Source organism: Tympanuchus pallidicinctus, unplaced genomic scaffold (genome assembly GCF_026119805.1).
Source record: "Tympanuchus pallidicinctus isolate F22 unplaced genomic scaffold, pur_lepc_1.0 scaffold1, whole genome shotgun sequence".
Lineage (NCBI taxonomy): Eukaryota > Metazoa > Chordata > Aves > Galliformes > Phasianidae > Tympanuchus > Tympanuchus pallidicinctus.
Window position 1 is genome coordinate 3,252,209 of NW_026294618.1, and position 25,199 is coordinate 3,277,407.

At 45.3% G+C, this 25,199-nt stretch overlaps 1 protein-coding gene across 6 annotated transcripts in view; it reads right to left on the minus strand.

The window, feature by feature from the left end:
• Positions 1–25,199, minus strand: part of PKHD1 (PKHD1 ciliary IPT domain containing fibrocystin/polyductin) — a 244,911-nt gene that overhangs the window by 151,415 nt on the left and 68,297 nt on the right. For all 6 annotated transcript variants that reach the window (XR_008208610.1, XM_052690766.1, XM_052690757.1 and 3 more), the window contains 2 exons: positions 14,448–14,598; positions 2,459–2,671 (listed from right to left, as the gene is read on the minus strand). Coding sequence is in view for 5 of the 6 variants with exons in the window: in XM_052690766.1 (XP_052546726.1) it covers positions 2,459–2,671; positions 14,448–14,598 (364 nt within the window). In the remaining variant the exon portion in view is untranslated. The remainder of the gene's footprint in view (positions 1–2,458; positions 2,672–14,447; positions 14,599–25,199) is intronic.

Below are 25,199 nucleotides of genomic sequence, written 5' to 3' on the forward strand. Positions count from 1 at the left end.
GCAGCCAGGCACTGGGATAGTATGTCATGCAGAGCTTAGAAGTGGCTTCGTGGCTGGTCTTTGAGCTGCTCACTGCAGGGTACACCAAGGGTGTAAAACATCGTCAGAAACGCAGCTGTGCAGAGGGACCTGGACAGGCTGGAGAAATGGGCAGGCAGGAAACTCCTGCAGTTCAATAAGGGGAAGGAGAGGCTGTGAGAGCTGGGGCTGCTCAGCCCAGAGCTGGGGCAGCTCAGGGGGGTCCCACTGCAGCTGTAAATCCCCGCAGGACATGCAAGGGGATGGAGCTCTGCTCCACAATGCTTGGGGCAGCCCAGGGGCACAGGGCACAGCCTGGATGTGAGGAGCAGCCATCAGCAGCACTGCTGTGCTGGGCGGGTGCCAGAGCATTGGCACAGGGAGCAGAGAGCAGCGGGGGCTGCTCACTGGGGAGTCCCAAAAGCCAGGCATAGGGCAGGCTGAGAAGGGAAACGAGAAGCAGGACAAGCAGCCCAGCAGCAAGGAGATACTGTGCTCTCTTTCCCAAATTGCTAGACAGCAAAACAGCATGGAGAAGTCAAAGCTTTTGTAGTGCGCTGACTACGTAAGGACAAAGTTCTGACTTCCTTACAGAGGTCAAATTAAGAAGGATGCTTGAAGCTAGCAGAAGAAGACACAGAAAACGACATACTGAAAACCATTACCAGGCAAATTCAAATCAGACATCTTAATATGTCTCTTAAAAAATAAAATAAAAACATGGATGATTAACCAAATCCCCTGGAACGAGCTTCCACAGAAAATGCTGGCTTCTGATTCCCTTGACGTCCTCAGACAAAGACCAAGCCTTTCTGGAAGGCATGCTTTAATCTAATGCGAGTTACCAAACCCAAAGCTGGGATAACTGTGTGAAACTCAATGGCCAGTAAAGGACAGTCAATTCAGCTTGGGTGATCTAATAGCACTTCTTCACGGAGCCCCTCTAGGAAATGGGATAGAAACATTCTGCCCTTCTGCTAAAGCCAGTTGACTGAAATTATTTAAGCCAATGGCAAGCACGAAATATTTCAGCCCTACTGTGACTCAACTAAAGGGTCAAGAGCACACGGTGTGGCTTTCAGCACACGTCCAGGTACATCCCCTGCCACCCCCAGCTTCCACTCCCCTCTCCTGCTTCAGAAAGGCATCTGCTGGAGGACTGCCCTCCAACAGCCAACCTCACCCGACCTCCCTGAGCTGCTGGGCACTGACAGGATCACCTCACACAGCACAGCTCTCTCCCTCCGTGTGCTCAGATTGTACCCCTCGGTGTCTTACATTATTTTTGACTGAGAGCCATACGTGTCAGTAACGCTCAGATGGCAACATTTCTGCCCATGGGCCTGGAGGGTGGAAGTTCAAGCCCTGCTGGAGGATACGGATGCCTACTGACATGAATGTTGACATGCAAGAACAGAAGGGAGGGAGATGAGGCGTTCAGACACGTCGGCTTTTTTTTCCCCTTTCTCCTTTCTAAGACATGCACTGCCTTTAAAAACAGCATATTAAGAGCTAGATGTGTGCATTTCACTAATACTCTAATTCATGCTGTTGGGACCTGAATTCCACATCCTGACTACAGCAACTAGAAATGTCTATTTAATACCAGTTTTTCACAGCCCTTTAAAAAAAATCTGTGTGTCCAAATTCTTCTACCCCATGATATGAACCTGTATTCATCCACAAACCCATGCCAGTGTCTGTCCTTCTAGGCCCCTTGTCTATTCTACATGATAGGAATGCACACTTTTGCTTCATGGGGTTTTCTTTCAGAGTAAATATGGTGGTTATAGCAGAGGACTGGGCATCCAGGACTGAAGTTTTTAGCACTGCCACAGTTCATCTGCATAGCTCTGGGCTTGTCACTTGTGACCACAACCTGTGCAGAGCAGGTGTGATTGCGTGGAATGCCAGGCGATCAGGAAGAAGCACGGCTGGAGGATGGAGGAGAACAGGAAAACACACTGCTGGGAGTTCTGTGCTGCTGCTGCTGCTGCTGCTGTGAAGAGAAGCAGTGTTCCCACTCCAGCTGGCAAAGCTTGTCACTGGCTTCAGCACAGGACCTACCTGGTAGAGTACTTTCTATTGGCAACCACAAGAGAAGGAAACTTCCTAACTGTTATGGAGGGAGATAAGGAGAAAAAGATATCCCGTTCTGGTAGCAAAGCAAACCCATGTGATACACAGCAGAGAAATGAACATCCAAGGGATGGACACTTTCATTTAAATGCATAAATCCAGGCCTCTTTCAAGCACCTAAATGAGTGCTAAGGTTTCATAACTACTTGGAATCACAGAATCACAGAATCACAGAATCAAACAATACTTGATACCATCTAGCTTCTTCTTAGGGCTGAAATTTTCAAAATGACTCAGCTCCCAGTAATGGCAGCTCTTATGGAAATACAGCACTTTTAAAGAGAAGGAAAAATGTACTCACCATGGATGGAAAGGGTCCCATTTCTCACTGCCAGGAACTTGGCCCCATATGGAAACAGTGGTGGGGAGTGGAGGCTTCCATAGAGATAGATGCGTGCTCTGTGTTGGAAACGGGCTGTGGAAGATCCCACCCGGAGCTCTCCTCCATCAGATATCAGAATGTAATGAGCATGTAGTTCCACAGGTCCTGGACCAGTAAACACGAGTTTGCCTCCTGAAGACAACAGAAGAGTAAAATGCAACCACTGACCACGTGGTCAGTCATGATCATTGAATCACAGAACTGCAGAATCACTGAAGTTGGTAAAGACCCCAAAGGTCCCCAAATCCAACCTCATCCCACTCCCACCATGCCCACACCTCCGCAGTTCTCAAATACCTCCAGGGACAGTGACTCCACCATCTCTGTGGGCAGTGGAACTGCTTCTCTTTCTGAGAAGAAATTGCTTCTATCCTAATGAGGTTAAAGATATGAGATTAAGGATGAAGATAACAATACCGCTTCCTACAAAAATCCAACTGTGGTCGGTACTCCTCCCTTTGGACTGATCAGTTCCTTATAGCATGTCTCTTTTAGTAATGAAGATCTTAGTTAACTTAGACCGTCTTTCACTTCTGCCACAGGCAGCATCTTTCTAGACCTGAGCAAAACCACCATTAAATCTGGGCAAATATCTAAGTCTCTCCACTTCCAGTCCAAGGGAGTTAAGTTTGGAAACTCCCAGTCTGAACTCACTCACTCTCTAACTGTTAGAAGGGGATAATATTACTTAATTTACTTTGCAGTAAAGGTTACTTTGCAGATTACAAACTGCTTGTGACAGAGGGAGGCGAGAGCAAAGCTTAGGAACACAAGAATTGGCAACTTGCTTAGTTCAATTCAACTCTTCCAGTTGCTGTTCAAAACCAGATGCTTCCAAATACAATACAAGAAACTTCTCCTTGTTAGCTGGATGTGAAAAGATCTCCTCATTCCATAAAAGCCTCATTTGAATCCCTAATTAAAGGTTAGTTTTGCCCCAAAGCATAAGGTTTCATTCATCTTCCTGCCAACATTTTCCTTGTACAATCTATTAGTAAAACTGGACAGGTTTTGTCAGTGATGTATATCTGATCCTTCAAATCTGTTTAATACTCATCTCAATAACTTCTTGAAGCACTGAATTCTGTGGTCTACATACTACACAACACATGAAAAGGCATTTTCATCCTTTGGTTTCAACTCAAGTCTCTTTTCATTCTATCAAATGCCTCCTTTGTTCTTGCCCGGTGTGAGCTGGTAATCCCAGTCTATCATTTCAGAGCAGTTCACTCTGACATCCTTTCACGGCTTCCCTCCTATAAAGGACACTTCTGCTACCTTTACGGTGTATTTGCACAGAGTAGGCTCTCAGACATCTCATCCTTCTGCAGTTGGGATGGGTCTTCCTAGGTCAAACCATGCATCCCTGGAGCTAGTCCCAAAGCCTCACATCATATCTCCTTACAAAGGGTCTGTGAGCCTCCCAACCTTTCCCTTTACGAAGCAGCAGTTAAGGAGTCTCATACCATGGCCAGTTGTTAGCAAGCTTTAATGTTGATCTTCATACCCACCAAACTGTTGGATTCCCCATAAGATACTACCAGTCACAGAGATATGGGAGCTGCACAGCACTTCTCTGCCTTTCCCATTCCATTGCATCCACTCTTGCTGAGCACATTCTGCATACTCCTTATTTATTCTTGCATTGATGGACTTTAATTGTTGAGCTTAATTTCTCACTCTCACAACAAAGCTAGCATTTGAATAAGAGCTCCCCATTCAATATTTCCTTTGGAGACTTAAGTAGGTTCCAGATAAGCTTATACAGGGCATGCAGAGAAGAGATAAACCTCACATTTTCTTGCAAATAAGCACTGCGAACCACGGTATTCCTCCCACAAACACCAGATTCCTGGTATATAAGCTGCCTGTTTCCCTAGACATACTTTTCTACACACAAATGCATTTCTGTTAAGCTTTGTTACAGCAATGTTGTATTTTCACAAACTGTACTGAGTAAACACTGATACAACAGCATGAAATTCAGCTTGTTTCATTTAAAATGATGGAAGGTTTCTGACTTATTCTGAGGTACACCTGAGACTTCTAGAAAAATGAAGTGTTGGCAGTACAGAAGCGTGCTCTGCTGAAATGGTATACATTCACAGACTGGAGGGACCATTAGATCCTATCTCCTGCTGGTCTGTGCACATCACACTACTGACAAACTGAAGGAAGCGGAGACTCTGTGTTTGACTGCTGGATGCCCTCCAGAAATGCAGACAATCAATTAAGTGATTGGTGACATCATTCTACCATTTTCTAAGATCATTTTTTTTCCAGTGGCTGATCTCCCTTACTGGTCACAATTTCTGTTTTATTTCCAACCACAGATGAGCTCTCAGACAGCGGTTGCCTTTACGCCCTCCTGCATTGCACTGCAGAGAGGTCTACAAAACAGCACTTCCTGCGAAGGTATCAGCATGTAAACAGCAATTAAATCAAACCTCAGCCCTTGATCAGGCTGGTTATAAAGTTTCTAAGATTCTTGCTGCAAGGAATCATCTATATCCTCTTCCATAGCCTGAACACTCAGGCTGGGCAGCCTGGTCTAGTACTGGATATGGAGGTTGGTGGCCTTCCTGAAGAAGGGGTTTGATGATCCTTGGGGAGCTTGATGATCCTTGAGGTCCCTTCCAACGAAGCTATTCTATGATTCTATGAACACTCCTCCTGAAATGGGGAAGCCAGATTTCTTAATCCTTACACCACTTTATTATTCTCCTTGGTAGTCTCCACAGAGGCAATTCTTTATCCCCACCTTCTGTACCTTCCTCATCACACAAAAAACTATACGACCTCCCTTTGTTACTTCATTACAGCAGCTTCCTTGGCCACCTCAGCTCCTGATGGTTTTCATAGATGCAGCTCTCTCTCACGCAGTCCCTTACTGAGTACCCACAGTTTTTGTTCCTATCTGCCCAGCTGTGTACTCCACAGTGTAAATCTGTGCTTAGTTCGAATGGCACTCGCAAATGTGATCGGTGATGGATCTCCATCTACTTGCAGGTGATTTACTTCTTCCAGGTGATCACACTACTACATTTTACAAAACTATATTTGAACAAATTTGTGATTTTCTTAGAAGATGATTTAAAATTTTGTCGCCTTTCTGAGGGGAAACTTTTCCCTTCTGTACTTTCCCACGTACACTGAAATTAATATTCACAGACCACAGAATGCCTCTACCAGAATAAAACTGGCCCTGGTGCTTAATGTGTATTCCTGAAAGATACTATTTAACATCTTCTTCGGTAATAAATGGATTGCTGTTCCATCTTCCTCTTGTGATATAATTTACCATCCTGTTCCTTCCCACGCTGAGAACAGAAATATTTATTAAATATATTTGCCTTATAGCAGCAGCGTTAATAATTTTATCACTGCGATCGAGAAATGGAACTATAAATCACCGCGATTTATTTTATTCCTAACATAAAAAAGACATCCTCCCCAAGGTCTTTATTGACTTCCTATGCACTATTCCCACTGAAATATAGTCATTTCTGTTTCCACTTCTCTTCGTGTGATTTTTAATGAATATTTTAATTGTTGCTATGCTGCACCACTGAACTGGGAAGGCTGGTAGCCAGAGCTGTCCTGTCTTCTGATTGCAAAATCACACTTCTGCCTCAAATGACCTTCCCAAAAGTTTCCATACGCTTCAGGCACACGCTGTCCATTTAAAATTTTCAAGCTGTCCATAAGGCAACTTAGAAATATTCAGTTCCTCCCACAACCCTTTCTAGATCCTCTCTGTTGGATGGGAGAGATGGGGGAGCATCTCCTCCTGTAAGACTCCTGAGTTCTTTCCTGTCCGCAGCCTTTTCAGCACATCTCAAGGCAGCTGTGGGAAGATATCTGTTTCCCATAAGGTCTGGGATTTACCTTCCTTTTTCCCTACCTACCCTGGCTCTAGATGTTCTGATGGGCACTTTTGTGTACAGCGTGGCTTTGGCATGTCAAGAGTTGCCCATCCTTATACAGCTCCTCACAAATGAACAGTCCTCTAAATCCTTTCTTTCCTTTCCTCAGGAAGTCCCCTGGTTCCATAGCATTAGGAACTCACTACACATCAGCTATCCTGAGCAATGGGCTCCTGCATCTATTCAAATATTTTCTATCTCCTTTGTGGATTTACAGGTGTCTGGTGAGCTTGGCAATTGGATGCTTTGTGACGGCCCTGCACACGTGTTGTTCCAGCACTTCTCAGTAGCAGCATCTCAGTCGCAGGCACTAATTCTGCTGTGCTTGGCCTGCAGGTCTGACCCTTTCTGGGGCACATCCTATTGGCCTTCCCTTTCTGGGTGAAGATTTGGTTGCGCTGGAACAAAAAGAGCTGGATTTCAAGCTGGGAGCTGTTGCCTGGCTCTTGAGATTCTCCTTCCCCAAGTGCAATGACAATTCAAAGCACACTTGGCAATGGTGCAAAGATTTGAGAGATCGTGACCACCAAAGGAAATTTGCTGTATGGGATGCTTTGGCAGTCCCTTAGCAGCAGCAGACAGATCCCAGTGTAATCGTAGGAACTGAGTGCATCAGCTGCAAGTGATGGCCACAACTTCATGCACCTTCTGAAGCTTCTGAACTCCTCCAGAACAAAACAAAAGGCACTTATGGGAAAAAAGTGTAAAAAGAAAAATTCAACTGCTGAAGTTTTTTTTTTAAAAAAAAAAAAAAGCAATATCAGACAAAGGAAAAGAAAACATTAGCAGGGATTCATTTGGCCATTAAACAAGTCCAAGTGTAAAATATGTAAAATAAACTCCAGCCAAACTTACAAATACCTGTGTCAAAAATTTATACACGGTCCTTCCAACACTCAGCTTTCCATATTTCTTTGCTTTTCATCAGGTCAAAATAAATATACAGCTGCTGCTTTACAAGATTGTCTTCCCCTTTTTTAAAAGAAAATAAAAGTTATGCTTCCTTCTTTTATTGCACTTGACCCCTTCTCTGCAAGCAGAAAGGAAGAATATTGCTCAGCTGAGCCTTTGGCTGTGACCCTCAAATTGTTTGTTATGGCTGCACGGGAAAGCAAAGTCCTACATATGACCTTGAGGGTGATTTTATAAAAATCAATCAACTACTGTTATGATGGCCTCCCCGCCAAGCAAAATAAATACAATTAAAGCCATAATCACTTCTGTACAGTAATGTGCAAATTCAATGGGTCTCTTTAGGTGGAGTGAGGGAGAGTGGGGGCGGAAACTGTCGGGGTTATTTGATACTTTGTGAGAACATCAGAAGCACCATTCTTCTCAATTAACCCAGCAATTAGCCTCCACCTCTCCGCCTGGAAAAGAAATCTTTCTTTATCTGTCTTTACTCAAAAGAAAAAGAGGAGGGGAAAAAAAAAGCAAAAAACAAGGAAAAAACTGGAGGCAGCCTCGGAGGAAGGGAGAAACATCTGGACCAAATAACAAAAAATGGTAATATAATAATAATAGTAATAATAATGGCAAGGGGAGCATTATCTGCCATGTGAATAAGTGCTCCACCAGCGTATCAATGGTTGTACCAAGAGTCTTATCTTCTGAACTCACTGGGAAATGGTAGAAGGCACACATGAGCCCCAGCTGGCTCATGCAATACCAAGTTGGGTCAAATTCACCATCCTGGTACCCAGAGCACTTAACCTCGGAACAAGGCTGTCCCACGTGCTCTGGAAAAATCTCATGGATGCTTGTTCTACCATGGAGATATGAATTTTGAGGATGACTGTGGAAGGTTTCTCCTTGCCTCACAGAGTGTCACAGTGACACAGAGACTGATTCATGCTTTCACAGAATCACAGAATCACCCGGGTTGGAAGGGACCTCAAGGATCATGTAGTTCCAACCCCCCTGCCTAGCAGGGCCACCAAACGTACACATTCAGATCAGGTTGCCCAGGACCCCGTCCAACCTGGCCTTGAACACGTCCAAGGACGGGGCATCCACAACCTCCCTGGGCAGCCCGTTCCAGGGCCTAACCACTCTCCTTGTAAAGAACTTTCAGACACAGGGGTTTATAACCCTTCACAAAAACGTCATTACAAAAAAAAAAAACAAAAAAAAACTCTTCTACTATTCACATTTTCATAGCGCATAAGGGAGACGTTGATTTTCTCATTATTTTTTAGGCTGAGATTCAGAATGCTCCAGGGTTTTACTGAACTCGGTGGGAAGCAAAGTCCCCATTCCAAAAGGCATCTTTACATGGAGGTTGGGCTCCTTTACCATTAGCTTTTGAGGCAACACCTCAGCATGTGCAATCACAGCATTTGCAGAAGCGTTAAAGCAAGCAAACTGTAAGGAAGGTGCTGGAGAGTCTCCAGAGATTTGTTTTAAATCAGTAACAGAAAGTGTTAGGGAAATAACGACGGAAAAACTGTCCTGCATGTCAAGAGTGTGTCGTACCACTCCGATTAGCAGAAAACCCCTGCAGAAGAGGATATGCTGGCTGAAAGGCCATCTCCTCAAGAGGACTACTCCCTCCCAGCACCACAGAATCACAGCATCACAGAATCACAGAATGGTTGGGTTGGAAGGGACATCAAGGATCACGAAGCTCCAACCCCCCATCACATGCAGGGCCACCAACCTCCACATTTCACAGCAGCCCAGGCTGCCCAGGGCCCCATCCAACCTGGCCTTGAACACCTTCAGGGATGGACGAGGCATCACAGCCTCTCTGGGCAGCTGTTCCAGCACCTCACCACTCTCTCTGTAAAGAACTATACATGACCTTAAGTGTTATGTCAGGTGCATCCTTGTTGCAAGAAAAAGAAGAAAAAAAAAAGCAACAACAATACAAAACATAGATCCTCCTCTGTATGGGAAGAGAAATACAGAGTTTACAGGCCTTCAGTGGGAACAACAGACTATTTCACAGACCTGTTGACAGGCTCACGTGGCATTTGGATGAGCCATAACAGTTTACTGCAGGCTGGACCAGTGTCAAGCAAGATGTGAAGAAGTTTGTCCTACTGGCTCCATCCCAAGGCTGCCTGAACCACAAGACCAAACCTCCGTACATAAGTTCCTTCACTCTCGTGATATACAGGTGCAGATCAAAACCAGCTATGTGTTTCCACCAGAACATCAATAATGCTACAAAGATAAATACATATTCCAGCATTTTGTTAGATGGAGGCCTTCATCTGTCCATGCGTGAGGAACCAGCAGCTGCTTGAGCACTCTCAGATAGAATGGCCTGACCTGAGAGGTGGTGGAGTCATTCACTGTCCCTGGAGGTGTTCAAGAAACATTTAGCTGTGGCACTAAGGGACATGGCTTAGTGGGGAAGAACTGGTGGTAGGCGGATGGTTGGACTGGGTGATTTTGGAGGTCTGTTCCAGCCTTGGTGAGTTTATGACTAAGCTGTCATGTAAGCCTTGAGAAGGTATCACACTAAGCACGAAAATGCAAGAAAAAAAATCAGTCCTCAGGCTCTTATTTCAAGTCTACAGGTGATGGACACCTGTTGAGTCCTCCACCCTCAGCAAAAGAGGGGGACATCAGGGAAAGAACAGTTGTAGGGAGTAGAATTATTATTATGGTCTATCTGGGTGACCATCAGACCAGTGTTTCCACTTGCTATACTCCACCCACACTTATCTCTAGCTGATTTCTGGCACTTACATTTAAACACATCACTGATTTGCTGCTGGAACTTGTTCTTCTTAGTGGAAGCCTGTTCTCACAGAAGAGCTATCGCAATGCACAGTTTGTTAAGCCATCAGAAGAAGAGGAGATACAGTGAAATTGAAATCTTCATGCAGTGCCCTGCTACACATGACTCTTCATCAGTACTTCTGTGCTTACAATACCTACTTACGCCTTTGAAGATATTTATTTGCATTTAAGAGCTTTAAAAATCATCAGAATGGCCTGGGTTGAAAAAGACCACAATGATCATCTAGTTTCAACCCCCTGCTATGTGCCAACCACCAGACCAGGCTGCCCAGAGCCACATCCAAAGGCTTAGATCCCTGCTGCAGGGGATATTTCTGTACTACATATGGGTGTGCAAGGATGGAACTACTAATGGGACAGTGTCATTGGGGGGGGGGCTGCTTAGCATCTAGGGCAGATGCAGACAGATGCAGGACCTTTCCATCTTATACTTAGAAGCACCATCTACTTCTCCAACAGGGATACATTCTCCCTTTCCATGCCAGAAAACAGCTTTCAGCCCAGACCAGCATGCTCAGAACAAGTTTTTTCCAGTCCGCTCCTCCTGCAACACCTTGGAGGAGTCTCAGGAGCTACTGAAGATGCAAAAAAATCAATTTCACCAACAAGCATGAGCCCTGAGAGTCTGGTGTGCGTGCTGTCTATAATACCATCCTAAACAGAACGGGAAAGGAAGACCTGCAGCCCGTGGCCAAACACAAACCAGGGTTTATAGCTGAGAAAGAACCCCCAAAAAACCCCTCAAGTTGCTACAGATGGGCCTTAAAATCCTTTCTCTGGGGAACGTCCCACTCTGTGGCTTGAATTCTAATGAATAATACTGAATTCCTCCTAAAATGGCACTAACATTCTAAAGAACTAATGCCTTGCATTTTTTTTTCCCATCAAAACAACAGAGACTTTAAGGTTCTGAGACTGTAATTCTTGCAGATTTGGTGCACCTCACTGTAACAACACAGAAAAATATCACAGCGGCGGGGAGAAACAGGGCTGACTACTCTTCCTTTTAAATCTCAATTAAAAAATACATTGGATGAAATTTCCCATTAGCTGGTACTATTTGTACATCCCATGTTCTTTCTTTAATTAAAAAACATGCTTATTGCAATACTGCCAGAATCGCTTTTACGGTATTTTAATTGTAATGTCTCTGCCTGATTAAAAAAAGAAAATATGAACTAGAAACTGCCTGCAAAAACTATCACAATGCATATTCCAAATGGGTTGAGTAAATGGCACAGAAAACACCACAGAGAAAATATTTTCTAACCTTGGCTACGGACAAGGGATTTTAAAATAGGTTTAAGGACGGAAAAACAGAGGAAAGATGTTATTCCATCTTTCAGTGAATTCATACCTAGTCTTTATCAGCACTGAAGCTGAAGAACTAGTGAAGCACTACTTATCTGACATGTATGCATGCAGATGTATCAGCTAATATTTGATGCTTTTTGCTAATAGCATCAAAGCCTAGGAAAAAGTCAAGCAAAATCAGTATTTAGATTTCCTTCCTCCCCAGGTCTGCGTGCAGCACCCATTGCCCAGAGTGGGTGCTCTGCCCCTGCAGACAGCCAAGGTCAGGCTGGATGGGCTGTGAGCACTGATGGAGCTGTGGGTGTCCCTGCTCAGTGCAAGGACAGATGGCCTTGAAGGGGTCCTTCCAACTCAAACCATTCTATGATTCTATGATTGACTGAAGTAACATTTTCCCTTTTTCCTACAATTCTGGGCATCTCAAGGTTGCCACTGCAAAACAAATGGATTGCTGAACGCCTGAGACCTTCAACCCCACCAGAAAATACCTGCAACATCGCACCAGAACTCACCGCCAAGCTAACCCTGGAAGAAGAACAGCCAGCTTTTCCAGTCTCCAGCATTCTCTTGAGGCTGTCCAATTCAGTACTAAAACTTCAGATAAAGGTAGTAATATGTCTGAGGCATCAACAAGACAAATTAGTTGCTCCAGTGGAAGCTCTGCATAAGGGAAATTTCCATCTGTCCTGGGTTATCATAAATATTACCACACTTGTGATGCCGAGATCACAACAATAACTGCAATCTGCTGAATTTACCAGTTAGCTACAGTCTGTCTATCCTGTATCTCTTCCCCAATCAGTATTGTCTGAGCAGTTTTGCAGTCTGGATATTAAACATTCCACTGCTGATAATCACGTGTCCATGCTCTGCTTGTCACAGGGGAGGCAGAAACTGGTGGTCCTCATGGTAGTGGGCAGGATCCAGCTGCTTACATTAATCCTAAATGCTTAAAAACTATTGCTTTAGCCTCCAGATCTTCTGTAAAGACAATCTGGTCACTACCAATACCTCTACATGCATTTGTCTGGGTGCTAATAAAGCCAAAGCAGGGTCACCCAATAGATGCACGTGCAGCTGATGTCCTTGTTATAACTATCTTTAAGCAATTTCTACACTGTTGAAACGATCGTGACGTCACCCTACACAAACTGTATCCGAAATCTTCGTGGCGTCTTAAAAATGAGAAATCTCCAGAAGTGGGCCTACATATTTGGGATGTGTTTGCTGGATACACCACCTGGAGGGCAGGGCGCAACAGCATCTTTGCAAAAGAGCAGACTCTGTAGCTTTACAGGCTTTTTTCATCCATAAAGTCTGTTTCAGGTTGAGTGCACAGGAAGCCTGGTGCTGAGTCAAGAAAGCCAAAGGGAGCAGAACTACAATTTAATCCCATTCTCCAGCTCCAGCTACAGAAACACTTCAGCTCAGGCTTCAATCAAAGTGCGCTTCTACACTCGCCCGCAGGCCTGGGGTTTATTGTCATGCCCATTTTGCAGCTGGGGAAACTTGGCAATTATTTGACAAGTTCAGAGACTCAGGAGTTGTTACTCTAAGGGGATCACCTAACTGAGATCCTTCTTAAGATGGATATCTATCATAGCTAAGATGAGCATGTCTTTGGTGATGTGTGTTTCTCTAGATCAATACAGGAACCTAAACAACTCCCCAGAGGTGGGCAACTTAAAGAAAGGTAAGGAAAGATGACTCCAGCTTGGTCTCACACCAAACAGACCTCAGGATATCTTGATTCTGTATTTAAACAAGGTTTCCCCAGCCCTATCTCAGTGATAAATCTGCCTTCAAGTAGGCCCAAAGCTCAACAGGCTTCTGCTGCAAGGCTGTGACCCACTTCTTAGAGAAGACAGAGGATGAGCTCCCAAATTCCTATGTGGATTGCCAGCCAAAAGTCTCAGAAAATCTGACCTCTGACCTATCTCTTCAACTTCACACCATAATCACACTGGGGTTAAGAAGCACCTTGCAACACCAAGCTTCACCATCTTCAATTGGGGCAGAGAAGAGAAAAAATCATACTAAAGCGTTCCTTACTTTTTCAATCATAAATTGTTAGTGTATTTTTCGGTGTTCCTGTTTCTTTGCTTTCAGCAGGAATGATGCCCAGTGTTGCAGTTCTTGGCAATCTAGACTGATCAAGTTCAAGCTTCATTGGAAATATTCATGCAGTATGGATAAAACCTGTTAAAGTTTATCTCTGTAGAATGATCTTTCAAAATAATATCCCTGTATAGCTGTCAGATATGTACTTTCCACTATCACCTCAGTGGAAAACCAGTCCCTTTAACATCCTTACAGTATTAAATTATTATTATCAGAGGAGTAGTCCTAGCTCCTAAAGCCTCTTTCCGTTGTCAAGGTTCACTTCAGCTTAATCTTGCATACAGGCTTAACTTTGAGCAAGCAGCTGCACCAGAACAACTCATTCACTTAACACCAAAGACGTGCACAACAACTTTCACCACCAGGGCTTAATTTTAGGGATGAGCATCCTGTGTTATAGAATGGCTTGAGCAGGAAGGGACCCTTCGAGGCCACCTGCCCCACTGAGCAGGGACACCCACAGCTCCATCAGTGCTCATCCAGCCTTGCCCTGGGCTGTCTGCAGGGATGGGGCACCGCCGCCTCTCTGTGCAACCTGTGCCAGCACTTCACAACCATTATCATAGAAATTTGTTCCTTACATCCAGCTCAAATCTCCCCTCCTTTAGCTTGAAGCCATTTCCCCCATGCAACTGCAACTTGCCCTGGGTTTCCCTCCCCGCACTCCCACGCCTTTCCACCAGCTCCAGGATCCAAACAGCATAAACGATGCCATTTGCATGCATACATACGAATTAAATTCTCCCCCAGCCCTTTGCACAGCCCGCCCTCGCCCCCCCCAGTTCCCCTCAGACCTCTGAGGTGCAGCAGGTGCAGCACGGCGGTGGCGGCGCCCAGCAGCAGCGTCCTGCCCGCTTCCACCGTGACGTTGGCGCCATCTTGCGGCGGGCGGCCAGCGGGCCAGCTGGAAGCCTCGGCCCAGCGACCGCACAGCTGGAGGGCGGGCTGAGGGAAAAGAGAGGAAGAGGTTCAGAGCTCGTTCTTCCCGTCTGTGGGTCCCCAGGTGGATAAACCTTCGCATTTGTAAGCAGCAGTTCAGCAGAAAACAAAGAACAGCTCTTTTCTCTGCCCAGAGCCAGGCTGGATGTGGCTCCGGGCAGCCTGGTCTGCTGGTTGGTGAGCCTGCACACAGCAGATGTTGGAAGTGGATGAGCACTGTGGTCCTTTTCAACCCAGGCCATTCCATGATTCTACAACAGAGGAAGAAAGGCACACATTTCCCAGACACGCTGCTTATCAACTCAGCTGTAGCATGGAATTGCAGATGCCACAAATTCCTATCTGGCCCAACCTCAACCAACACTAGCAAAACACTGCAAGACACAGCTATGGAACAGTGGGATTCATCTGAACATGGCTTGAAGTCTCTCTGACATCCCCCTGTACTTCCCAAGCTGCTCAGATGCCCCAGTTAACACTAGTGGGAGAACAGGGGTCTGAGGAATACAGCAGGTTATTCTTGCTAGCACCGTGGACTTAATAGCCTGATTGGTAGCTGTCTAACAAGAGTGTTGTTTGCTTTGAATGATAGTTTCTCTTTCTAGCCTATTCTAGGCCACAAAATGATCCCTGGGATGGAACACCTCTGCTATGAGGACAGGCTGAGAGAGCTGGGGCTGTGCAGCCTGGAGAAGAGAAAGTGCTGGGGAGACCTGAGAGTGGCCGGTCAGTATCTGAAGGGGGGGTGTAAGAAACAAGGGGACAGACTCTTTAGGAGGGCCTGCTGTGATAAGATGAGGGAAATGGTTTCAAACTAAAAGAGGGGAGATTTAGATTGGATAAAAGGAAAAAGTTGTTTACAGTTACAGTAGTGAGGCAGTGGCACAGGTTGCCCAGAGAGGTGGTGGTGTCCTTTCCCTGCAGACAGCACTGATGGAGCTGTGGGTGTCCCTGCTCAGTGCACAGAGTGCGACTTTAAGGGGCCCTTCCAACTCAAACCATTCTGTGGTTCTATGAACCTGCCTGAAAGGAGAAAAGGGATTTTGCTCAAAGCACTTAGAATTGCCACAGCACAGAAGAGAGTGTAGAGGGGCTACTGGGAAAGCAGCTCCACAGAAATCAAGGGAAGGCATCCGACCAATGGAGGAAAACCAGACAGCTGAAGCTTTTACTTGGTGACCCTTCTCTTGTAGCCCCACTGCCTTCCCTAAGATGAAAGAATATTTATAGAAGATCTTTGAGGACAGTGCAGTCTCTCGTTATGGCCTTGGATAAATGGTGGTTACAGAAATGTAGAATCACTATGGATGTTGGAGAGAGTCCAGAGGAGAGCCACAAAGATGATCAGGGAGCTGGAGCATTTCCACTATGAAGACAGGCTGAGGGAGCTGGGCTTGTTCAGCCTGGAGGAAAGAAGGCTGCAGGGTGACCTCATGGCAGCCTTCAGTACCTAAAGGGAGCCTACAGACAGGAGGGGAATCAACTCTTTGAAAGGGTAGATAACAGCAGGACAAGGGGAAATGGTTTAAGTTGAGTGAGGGAAGATTTAGGTTGGATGTCAGGGGGAAGTCCTTTCCTATGAGAGTGGTGAGGTGCTGGAACAGCTGCCCAGAGAGGCTGTGATGCCCCGTCCATCCCTGGAGGTGTTCAAGGCCAGGTTGGATGGGGCCCTGGGCAGCCTGGGCTGCTATGAAATGGGGAGGTTGGTGGCCCTGCACATGGCAGAGGGTTTAAGATTCATGATCCTTGAGGTCCCTTCCAACCCAACCATTCTGTGATTGTGTGATTATGGTTGGAAAAGACCTCTAAGATCATCCAGTGCAGGTCCTATTAAGCAGCCCATGGTCAAATAATACAAACTGAAATACACGCAGACTAACTGTACATTCCTCATCAAGCAGAGTGGGTAACAGACTCACAGCTCTGGAAATCCGCGCTCTGGTCTGTCCCAGTGATCTTGGGGATCCTCCTCACTTATCACACTTGTCTTGTCCAACTGCCCTGAGCATGTTCTCAGGACTGCTGGGACATACTGGCTCACCTAAGACTCTAAAGGCAAAACAGTAAGACAGCCACTTCATCTGTTGAAGACCACATCTAAAACATCTCCATTGTGCAGAGATTCCAGCTTCTTCTGCCCACAGCGGAGCAGGATAAGAACATCCTTCCCCATTAGATTTTTCATGGACTCAATACTGCTTCCTTTTCCAGTTCTTTTGCGCTGCTTGGCACTCAGCATCCAACTATAGTTATTTAAACACTTATACAGAAGACTGAAGGGCAGCAGCAGCTGCAAGCACCGGAGTGATGGCTGAGTGCCCATCCCACCTGTGTGTGTTGAACGAAGCATAATGAGCCTGCAGAGCCAGGAAAGCTGCCTGCCAGTGGCCAGCAGTGGGCACTTTCCTCCCGTGCTTTTATCATTTGCAGCATGGAGCATGACAAATGGCAGGCAGACAGAAAGCAAGGACGTGAGAAAGAGGAACTGGAATGAAAGAAGCTCTGAATGATGAGGCCAGAGCTGATTGTGGCATCAAGGTGGTGGCTTCACGCTCCGTCCCAGCCTGGGACAGGTGAGAAATACATCCTCAGAGCTGCCTCAGAGCTGCCTTTTTTTGTACACACAGAGGTGATTTAGGCAAAGACTACTCTGAATACAACCAGGCCTTCATTCTGATCTGAATGGTTGGTTCAGGGTGACACACATTGTCCTGAAAAAGTTCTCAGTTAATGATAAAGGCCCTGTACAGTTCCCAGCCCCACATTCAATTCGGTTCAGGATCAGTTTTTTCAGCGAGACCTCAAAGCTGCCGTATTCCTGCAGAGTCCATCAAGATCAGTAGATAGACTGAGGCAAGAGACTCTTCTGGTGTCCTCCCCAAGGACATATGTATAACACAAACTGAGCTTTTAAACTGGACTCCAGAATGTTGAAGGATGCACCCTCACATTTGCTTTCCATAGGAAACCCGCTCTGATAACCAAGCCTGCAAAATAGCTCCCTTCCCATCAAAGCTCCCGAACAATGACTCATTTAATGATAAAATAATATTTCAGTAGTATAAAACAAAAGATGCACAGGCTCCTTGCAGTTCAGCACACTATCCTCTGCTTTCCTCCTGCACCTCGTTTTTCCATTCTAAGGCACATTTCTTTCCACTTCCTGTTGCTGGCTGCTGCTGCTGTCAGCCAGCCCTGAGTTGCCTGCATGTCAGCCTTGGGAACACCAGCTCTGAGTGCCCATTTCTCAGCTTGTGACTACCAGGGCCCACAAACAGCAGCAGCAACTGCAACAAGTGGAAAAAAAATAGAGATATGTTTGCATTCCAACACGGGCTGGCAGACAAGTCACAAACAGAAGGGACCATAAGTCGTCATACCTTCAGTTTTTGATCTGAACTGTTGTGAATTACAAGCACTCTAATAGCACAGCACAGCCGCTGGTGAGCTTTAACTGCCCTCCACCAAAATACAAGGTAACATTTGGGATTTAAAAGGTTGAGAAACTCCTGTTTAGGCAGAATGCAGCCCATTTGATCTCAATTTGTGGTGACATTTCAATTTGTTCACTTAAGTAAAGTCATAATAGAAGGACTGGATGCATTCAAGGCCAGACTGGATGTGGCTCTGGGCAGCCTGGGCTGCTGGTTGGCAACCCTGCACATAGCAGGGGGTTGGAACTGGATGAGCACTGTGGGCCTTTGCAACCCAGGCCATTCTGTGATTCTGTGACTGATAAAAAGCACACAGAGCTGCATCCTCTGATCAGAAAAAAAATAATCAGAAACTTTAAAACCAAACCTCGAAGAAATGGTTGAGCTAAGCAGCACAGATGCTGCTTGCTGCTGTGCTCCATGCTCTCATTTTCTGGATCCAGCCTGTGTTTATTTAACACAGAGCCATAGAAAAGCAAACTGAGGTCAGGCAGGTTCCCCCAACTTCAGTAGCCAGCTTCATCCCTTCCCTAGATACAGCCACTAAGGCACAGAGCGTGACACCTCTCCAGCACTGAGATGACCATCAGTTCCATCCCCAGCATCCTTCCTGCTATGTACAACCACCGACAGCCACAGGTTTCGAACTTCTGACAGACTGACACACACGGGGCAGCATTTTCCTTGGCGCTGACAGATCGCCATTTAGCCAGCGCGTATGGAGAGCAAGTGTTCCTGTCTTCAGTCACCACAGAGAGACACGGTTAACATTTGAAGTGATGGAGTACGGTGTGAATTTCCCCACCCTGCAGACTCAGGACTCCACACCACATTTAAAAACACTGTAATTTCAGTGATGGATACAGGGAGCTCACTTTCCGGGCTGTGAACTCTTGACAGCTGCTCAGTTTAATACAACAGGAAAAGATTTACAGCCCTACGCAACCCCCACCTACCTGAGGAAAGAAAAGAACCTGTATTAGGAGGAGACAAAAGAGGAGGGGAGGTATTTTATTACCCTAGATATCTTTTACAAGGGAAGTATTTCCAGCCATCTGCTCTAATTCCTCCTGTATTGGCCACCATCTTCATGCAACAATAGAAATAATTATCTCCTCAAGGGCAAACAAAAAAAAATATTTACAGAAACAAACAAAAGTTGATTATTTTTAGCTCCTAGGGAAACAAGAAACAACAAGCTACTTCTTAATGAAGGAGCAATTAGGAAGGTGGATAGAACATCTATAATTAAACAGACAAATTGGTGGAGGCTCCTCCCTCCTACACATGCTTGAAAGAGATGCAAATGCATTTGCTACAGTCAGTGGAGTCAGCATACAACGTGCTTCCCAACGCCCAAAGAAGTTGAACTTTCCTTTTGGCAGGATTCCTGCCTCATCTGCTCTTGGAAACTCAAACCCTGGACCAGATTAACGAACAGTGTTCACCACAACTGAAAAGTCATAGAAATTCTGTCGGTGTATGGAGGTCTTTCACTGCACAGCCTGTATCCCTGAGACAAGCATGACAGGGACACTCTTTTATTCTGCTCTTCTATGTCTCCTGCATGCACGACATCAGTCAGTGTGAAAAGTATCCTTGATATAAATCAAAATCAAAAAGATGACTTCTGCAATCTTCTTTTCATTCCTGACAGCATACAAAGGGTTTGCTGAAGGCAAGAATGAAAGCAAACATAGCGCTGGGTGAGAAAGAAGGATTAGGGCTGTCCCAGAGAGTGCAGCAAGCACCTTACATTGTGAAACACACAGAAACACCCAACACTTGAGCAGCAGAGAGCAATGCCTTATTTGGCACACAAATATCTGTATTTACACAGTCTCACCAAAAAGAAGAGAATCCAGTTGGCTGTGCCACAAAATCAAAGAGCACACAAACTGAAGATGATCAAGGGTAATGTGGAATGTAGAAGATCCCAAGACTTCTCCAAACGTTCCCAAGATGGAGGGGGTACAACTTAATCCTCATTACAGGAGCAGAGCAAAATAATCTGCTACCTGACAGGGAAGGGCTGCAATGGATAGCCCACCTCAATTCTCTTAGCAAAAGCACCACATTCTTTTCTACCATTTCTATGTCCTTTAATCAGGTTGCATTTGAAAAGTCCTTTGAAAGAACACCTGGGCAGAAAGGGGAGCATATTTTAACATCTCTTGTTTGTCCGGTCCTTCTTCCAAAGATAGGCAGCCTCCTGGCCCCCAGGAATTCAGCAGTCTCCTATACTTGAAAAATTCCTTACTCAGTTCAATTCTGTGTGATGATATCATGCAAACAATGTGGAATAACCACTGATGTTCTTCTTCCCTGGATACTAGTGTTAAGACAGGCCCTGCTGCCAGTTTAGAAAAGAATAACGGGGTGGTAGTTAGTTTTCAGATGTTGGTACAAACTGTGTTGGTAAAACAGTGAAGAATTTAACTGATAATCCAGAGATGTGAAAGGAAGTGCCCCTACAAACTATGTCACAGCAGAGACCACCTATGGCTTACCCAAGTGAGTAGACATTGGTAGCCAACCGTTCAACTAAGGTTGACAGATGCCTGAGTCATCTTCTTCCAGTAATTCTGAAATAAATGATATTAAAACAAAAAACACCACACAGGAATGGTTGTGCTCAAGTCACAACTCACTAAGGAGCTGTATTTACATTAAAAGTCAAAAGAAAGAAAGGAGGCTGTGGATGCCCCATCCCTGCAGGCATTCAAGGCCAGGCTGGATGTGGCTCTGGGCAGCCTGGGCTGCTGGTTGGCGACCTGCACACAGCAGGGGGTTGGAACTGGATGAGCATTGTGGGCCTTTTCAACCCATGCCATTCTATGATTCTATATCTAAGGAACTGTACAGTAGGGGAAAAAAATCATTTCTGCCAAAATGAACTCATTGCCTTATGAATTATGGTAGAACTGACATAGACTTTAGCCAACCTATGCTTTCCCAAGACCAAAACATGATTAAAAAAAAATTTAATGACTGTTTTCATCACATGTTGCTATTTAATTTCTCTATCCTTTATACCAGTTCTAAAATGCAGGTGATATTACCCAGCCCACGAAATCCACATAATGGCTCCTTCATTAATATTAAATGCATCAGGACTGGGCAGGTGGCTGGACATGAGCTGCACTCTCTAGTACTGTTAGGTCTTAACGAGACATCCTAAGCTCTGAATTACAACATAATAACTACTTTCTTCTTTTTTCCCCCCTGAATTTTAGCAGCCTTTCTGATTTCTGTTGAGCTGCATGAGTACAAGAAGAGAAGAATCTGGCTGGACATGTTCTCTATGGGACTGATGAATGACCTATTCTCTTTCCAACCATTACAGGATAAATCTGTTTACACACAAAAAATTGACCTGGGCCAACGAGGTGGGACTAGAACCAGGAAGCTGGCACGTCCCAGAGGTAAAAATGTATTTGCAGCCAACAGCATTAGTAACTCAAGACCAAAAACAAGCCACACTGTCATTAATTACTCAGACAGGGGCAGCCACAAAAGCAGTGAGAAGACCCAAAAGCCAACTGTAAATAGCTCGTCTAGCTGATTAGTTCAGAAAAAAAATGAATGGGCAGTTTTGGAGGTCAGAGCCCATGGCACAAGTCAGTCTCAGCCCAATTTGCAAGTGGACAATGGCATGAGAACGAGTTTAATTCTTATTTAAAAAAAAAAAAAAAAGTACTCAGAAATAATCGCCAAAATAAAAAATTCTTTTCCAGCAGAGGAGTAATCATTGCAATTTCCAAGCACAGAAGGTAAGGCTCTTTGCACCAGAGGTATTTAATTAAGGACAAGAAATGTTAGTTTGATCTAATAGTGCTTTCGTAGGGCACTGAAAAGACATTGCTCTTGGAGGAAGGAGTGCATGCCTCACATGTAGCTTGTGTAGGTTTCTAACATCCAAACACAAAAAGCTGGTCTGAAAGCAAAATACCAACTAACAGGAGGATAGGAGCAGGGTTATAGCACTCCAAAACAAAACAAGCCATGCAACTCGTGGAAAGTCCCATGTCTATTTGAGTAAAACGCTGTTCTCATATCTATTGGGGTTTTATGAAGCTTATGGCAGGATATTGGTCCTAGTATCAGAAATCTTAATTTTGAAGATAAAGGAAAGCACTGTGGAAGAAAATGACTTGGAGTGTATGACAGTTTTTCTCTGTGGTAGTAAAATCTGACCACGGTTGCTGGCTAAGATGCCCAAGCTGCATTGCAAGGGACCAAAGGGTCGGTGCAGGAGCAGCAGCTGCTGCCCAATGACTCAGAAAAGCACTGAGATTCATGAGAAAAAGTGGGGAATGCCTAAGCCTGGGTGGGAAAGTCTGGAGGGAAGCAGAGAAAGTTTTGGGCAGACACCAAACTGGAGAGGCAGAACAGAAGCACACCGTTAGATTTTTCCATGTACCTAGCAAGGATGCAAGGATGCTCAACCAATGGAAAACGTTGACTCAGATGGAATGAAAAGCAAAGTTCCTATTTCCTTTCCAAAAAAAAAACCAGCAAAAAACCCAATCTGACTGTATCTTTCAGCAGCTCACTTCAGCACAGAGCAGTAGGAGGGAACACGCTGTACGAAGGCTACCAATTAGTACAGGCTGCCTTTATTTTAATCACACACACTCACACATCCTTCTCTCCAATGAACAGGATGATACCTGGCACCTCACCCAAATCTAGCCCCTTCCATCCACAGACTCACAAAATATGACAGATAGGCAACCTGTTAGGAAAACTATAGGTTACAATCTCTCCTTATTTCAAGGGAAACTGATGTATCTGCCAGTATATTTTGAAGCAAGATTAGGTTGCTTCATTATCCTGTGATGAAAATTCATGGCTGACTGTAGTAGGTTTGGGAATCTGTTGAATCACTGCCGGAGCTTCCTCAAAATATTCTGCCTAACCATTTTCACCTAAAATGTATTTTTTCAAGCAGATTCCACATTTGAGAGGAAGGACCTGGATAAGCACAAGGAAATAGCTCGAGGCTGTGCTCCATCCAACACAGGCTAGGATCTGATGCAGTCCTGCAGTCTGGCATCCTTGTCCCAGTGTAGTACCCCATAATACACCACAGGGTCCTCCAAGCTTAACTGGATAATCACAGAATCACAGAATGGTTTGGGTTGGAAGGGACCTCAAGGATCATGAAGCTCCAACCCCCCACCACAGGCAGGGCCACCAACCTCCACATTTCACAGCAGCCCAGGCTGCCCAGGGCCCCATCCACCCTGGTCTTGAACACCTCCAGGGATGGACGGGGCATCACAGCCTCTCTGGGCAGCTGTTCCAGCACCTCACCACTCTCACAGCACAGAACTTCCCCCTGACATCCAACCTAAATCTTCCCTCACTCAACTTAAAACCATTTCCCCTTGTCCTGCTGTTATCAACCCTTTCAAAGAGTTGATTCCCCTCCTGTTTGTAGGCTCCCTTTAGGTGCTGAAGGCTGCAATGAGGTCACCCCACAGCCTTCTTTTCTCCAGTCTGAACAAGCCCAGCTCCCTCAGCCTGTCTTTGTAGTAGAGGTGCTCCAGCCCCCTGATCATCTTCGGGGCTCTCCTCTGGACTCTCTCCAACAGCTCTGTCTTTCTTGTACTGGGGGCTCTGGACACAGTACTGCAGATGGGGCCTGCAAGAGTAGAGTAGAGGGGGACAATCACCTCCCTGTCCCTGCTGGCCTTCCCTTTTATGATGGAGCCCAGGATACCATTTGCTTTTCAAGCTGCAAGAGCACACAAGATAAGAGCAGGTGTAACATACGTTTGGATGGTTGGACTGGATGATCTTGTAGGTCTTTCCAACTTTGGTGATGCTGTGATTCTATATCCTTGGTTGGAACTAGATGATCTTTAAGGTCTCTTCCAACCCACGCCACTCTATGATTCTATCTTTCGAGATGTAGTCTGAAGCCTTGCAATGTCCCTTCAATCCTGTACCTGCCCAGCAGGGAGAGGATTTTGCCCTGCATGGCTGTTATTTCAGTAATGCAAGCTTTTTAAGTGTCTCATCCTAATCTGCGAGCTTTCAGAGTCCGCTTTCAAATGCAATGTCCTGTTTAGTTTTAGCACATCAACAACATGCTTTCTTAGCCTATCTGTATGCATTATCTAGTGCTGTAATGTATCATGAACTGAACTACAGCATCATTACAGGTAAGTGCTCAGGTTTAAATGCAAACATAATTGCATAATGTGGTACAGCCAGGAAGAATAATGCAGGAAATAGAGCCAGCTCCATCTGATAGTGCAATCTGACTGGGACGCTGGCCGTTCGGATCAAACGCACAGCCCAGATGGGGCAACCAAGAATAAAAGTGCTTTCCGTATCTTTATTGTCATCATCAAAAACACTTATCTGCCAGAAAGGTAAAAAGGTGAAGATGGGACTCTCACAGAAAAGGTCACATAAGCAATAGGGGAACTCTGGGTTATGATGGCTATGGAGATGTCACTCCTCAGTAAAGGTTACCTTTGGACTGCCACTTCAACCTGAATTTTCCACTTCCTAATGGGATGCTGGGTGTTCAGTGGCATTTAAAATACTAGGTACATCCCACCTATTCCCTTGCAGACAAAGGGGTCTGTTTAATTGCAGTGAATCCAGATAAAGCCCAAGATCTTCATCTGCAAGGAGCTGAACAAACATTCCTGATGCAAGACAACTTCCAAACAAGGAAATATCTAGAGCAGAAACGCACTTTTCAATACATTAATCTAATAGAGTTAAAATTAGAATGGATTCTCCATGTAATAATGCCTCTATTTTTTTCCTCAACAGTTTGAGCTGACAGCAGCACACGACGGACAACTTCAGCAGGGGTGCAGGCAGCACCATTCCAGCAGCCTGAGCCAGCTGACATTCATTGAGAGCACTTTGCACTGTATTGCTGTGCCATGAACAACCACGCCTCAGCCAAAGAGCAGCATCACATATTGCGGGACAGAAGCCACTCTTGTCATTTCAACAGATTTCAGCCCAAAATTCATTTTAATCGGATAACGAGATGAGAGAGTGGCGTGCAAGAGTGCTCCTCGACTAATGCATCGCACTCTGAACTGAGAGCCTTTTGAGTTCAAAGCACAAACTGCTGCTGTCTGAGCTATGAAGCCATCCTTGTGTCTTGTGGGGCTGGAACAGCTTATCATTGTTGGG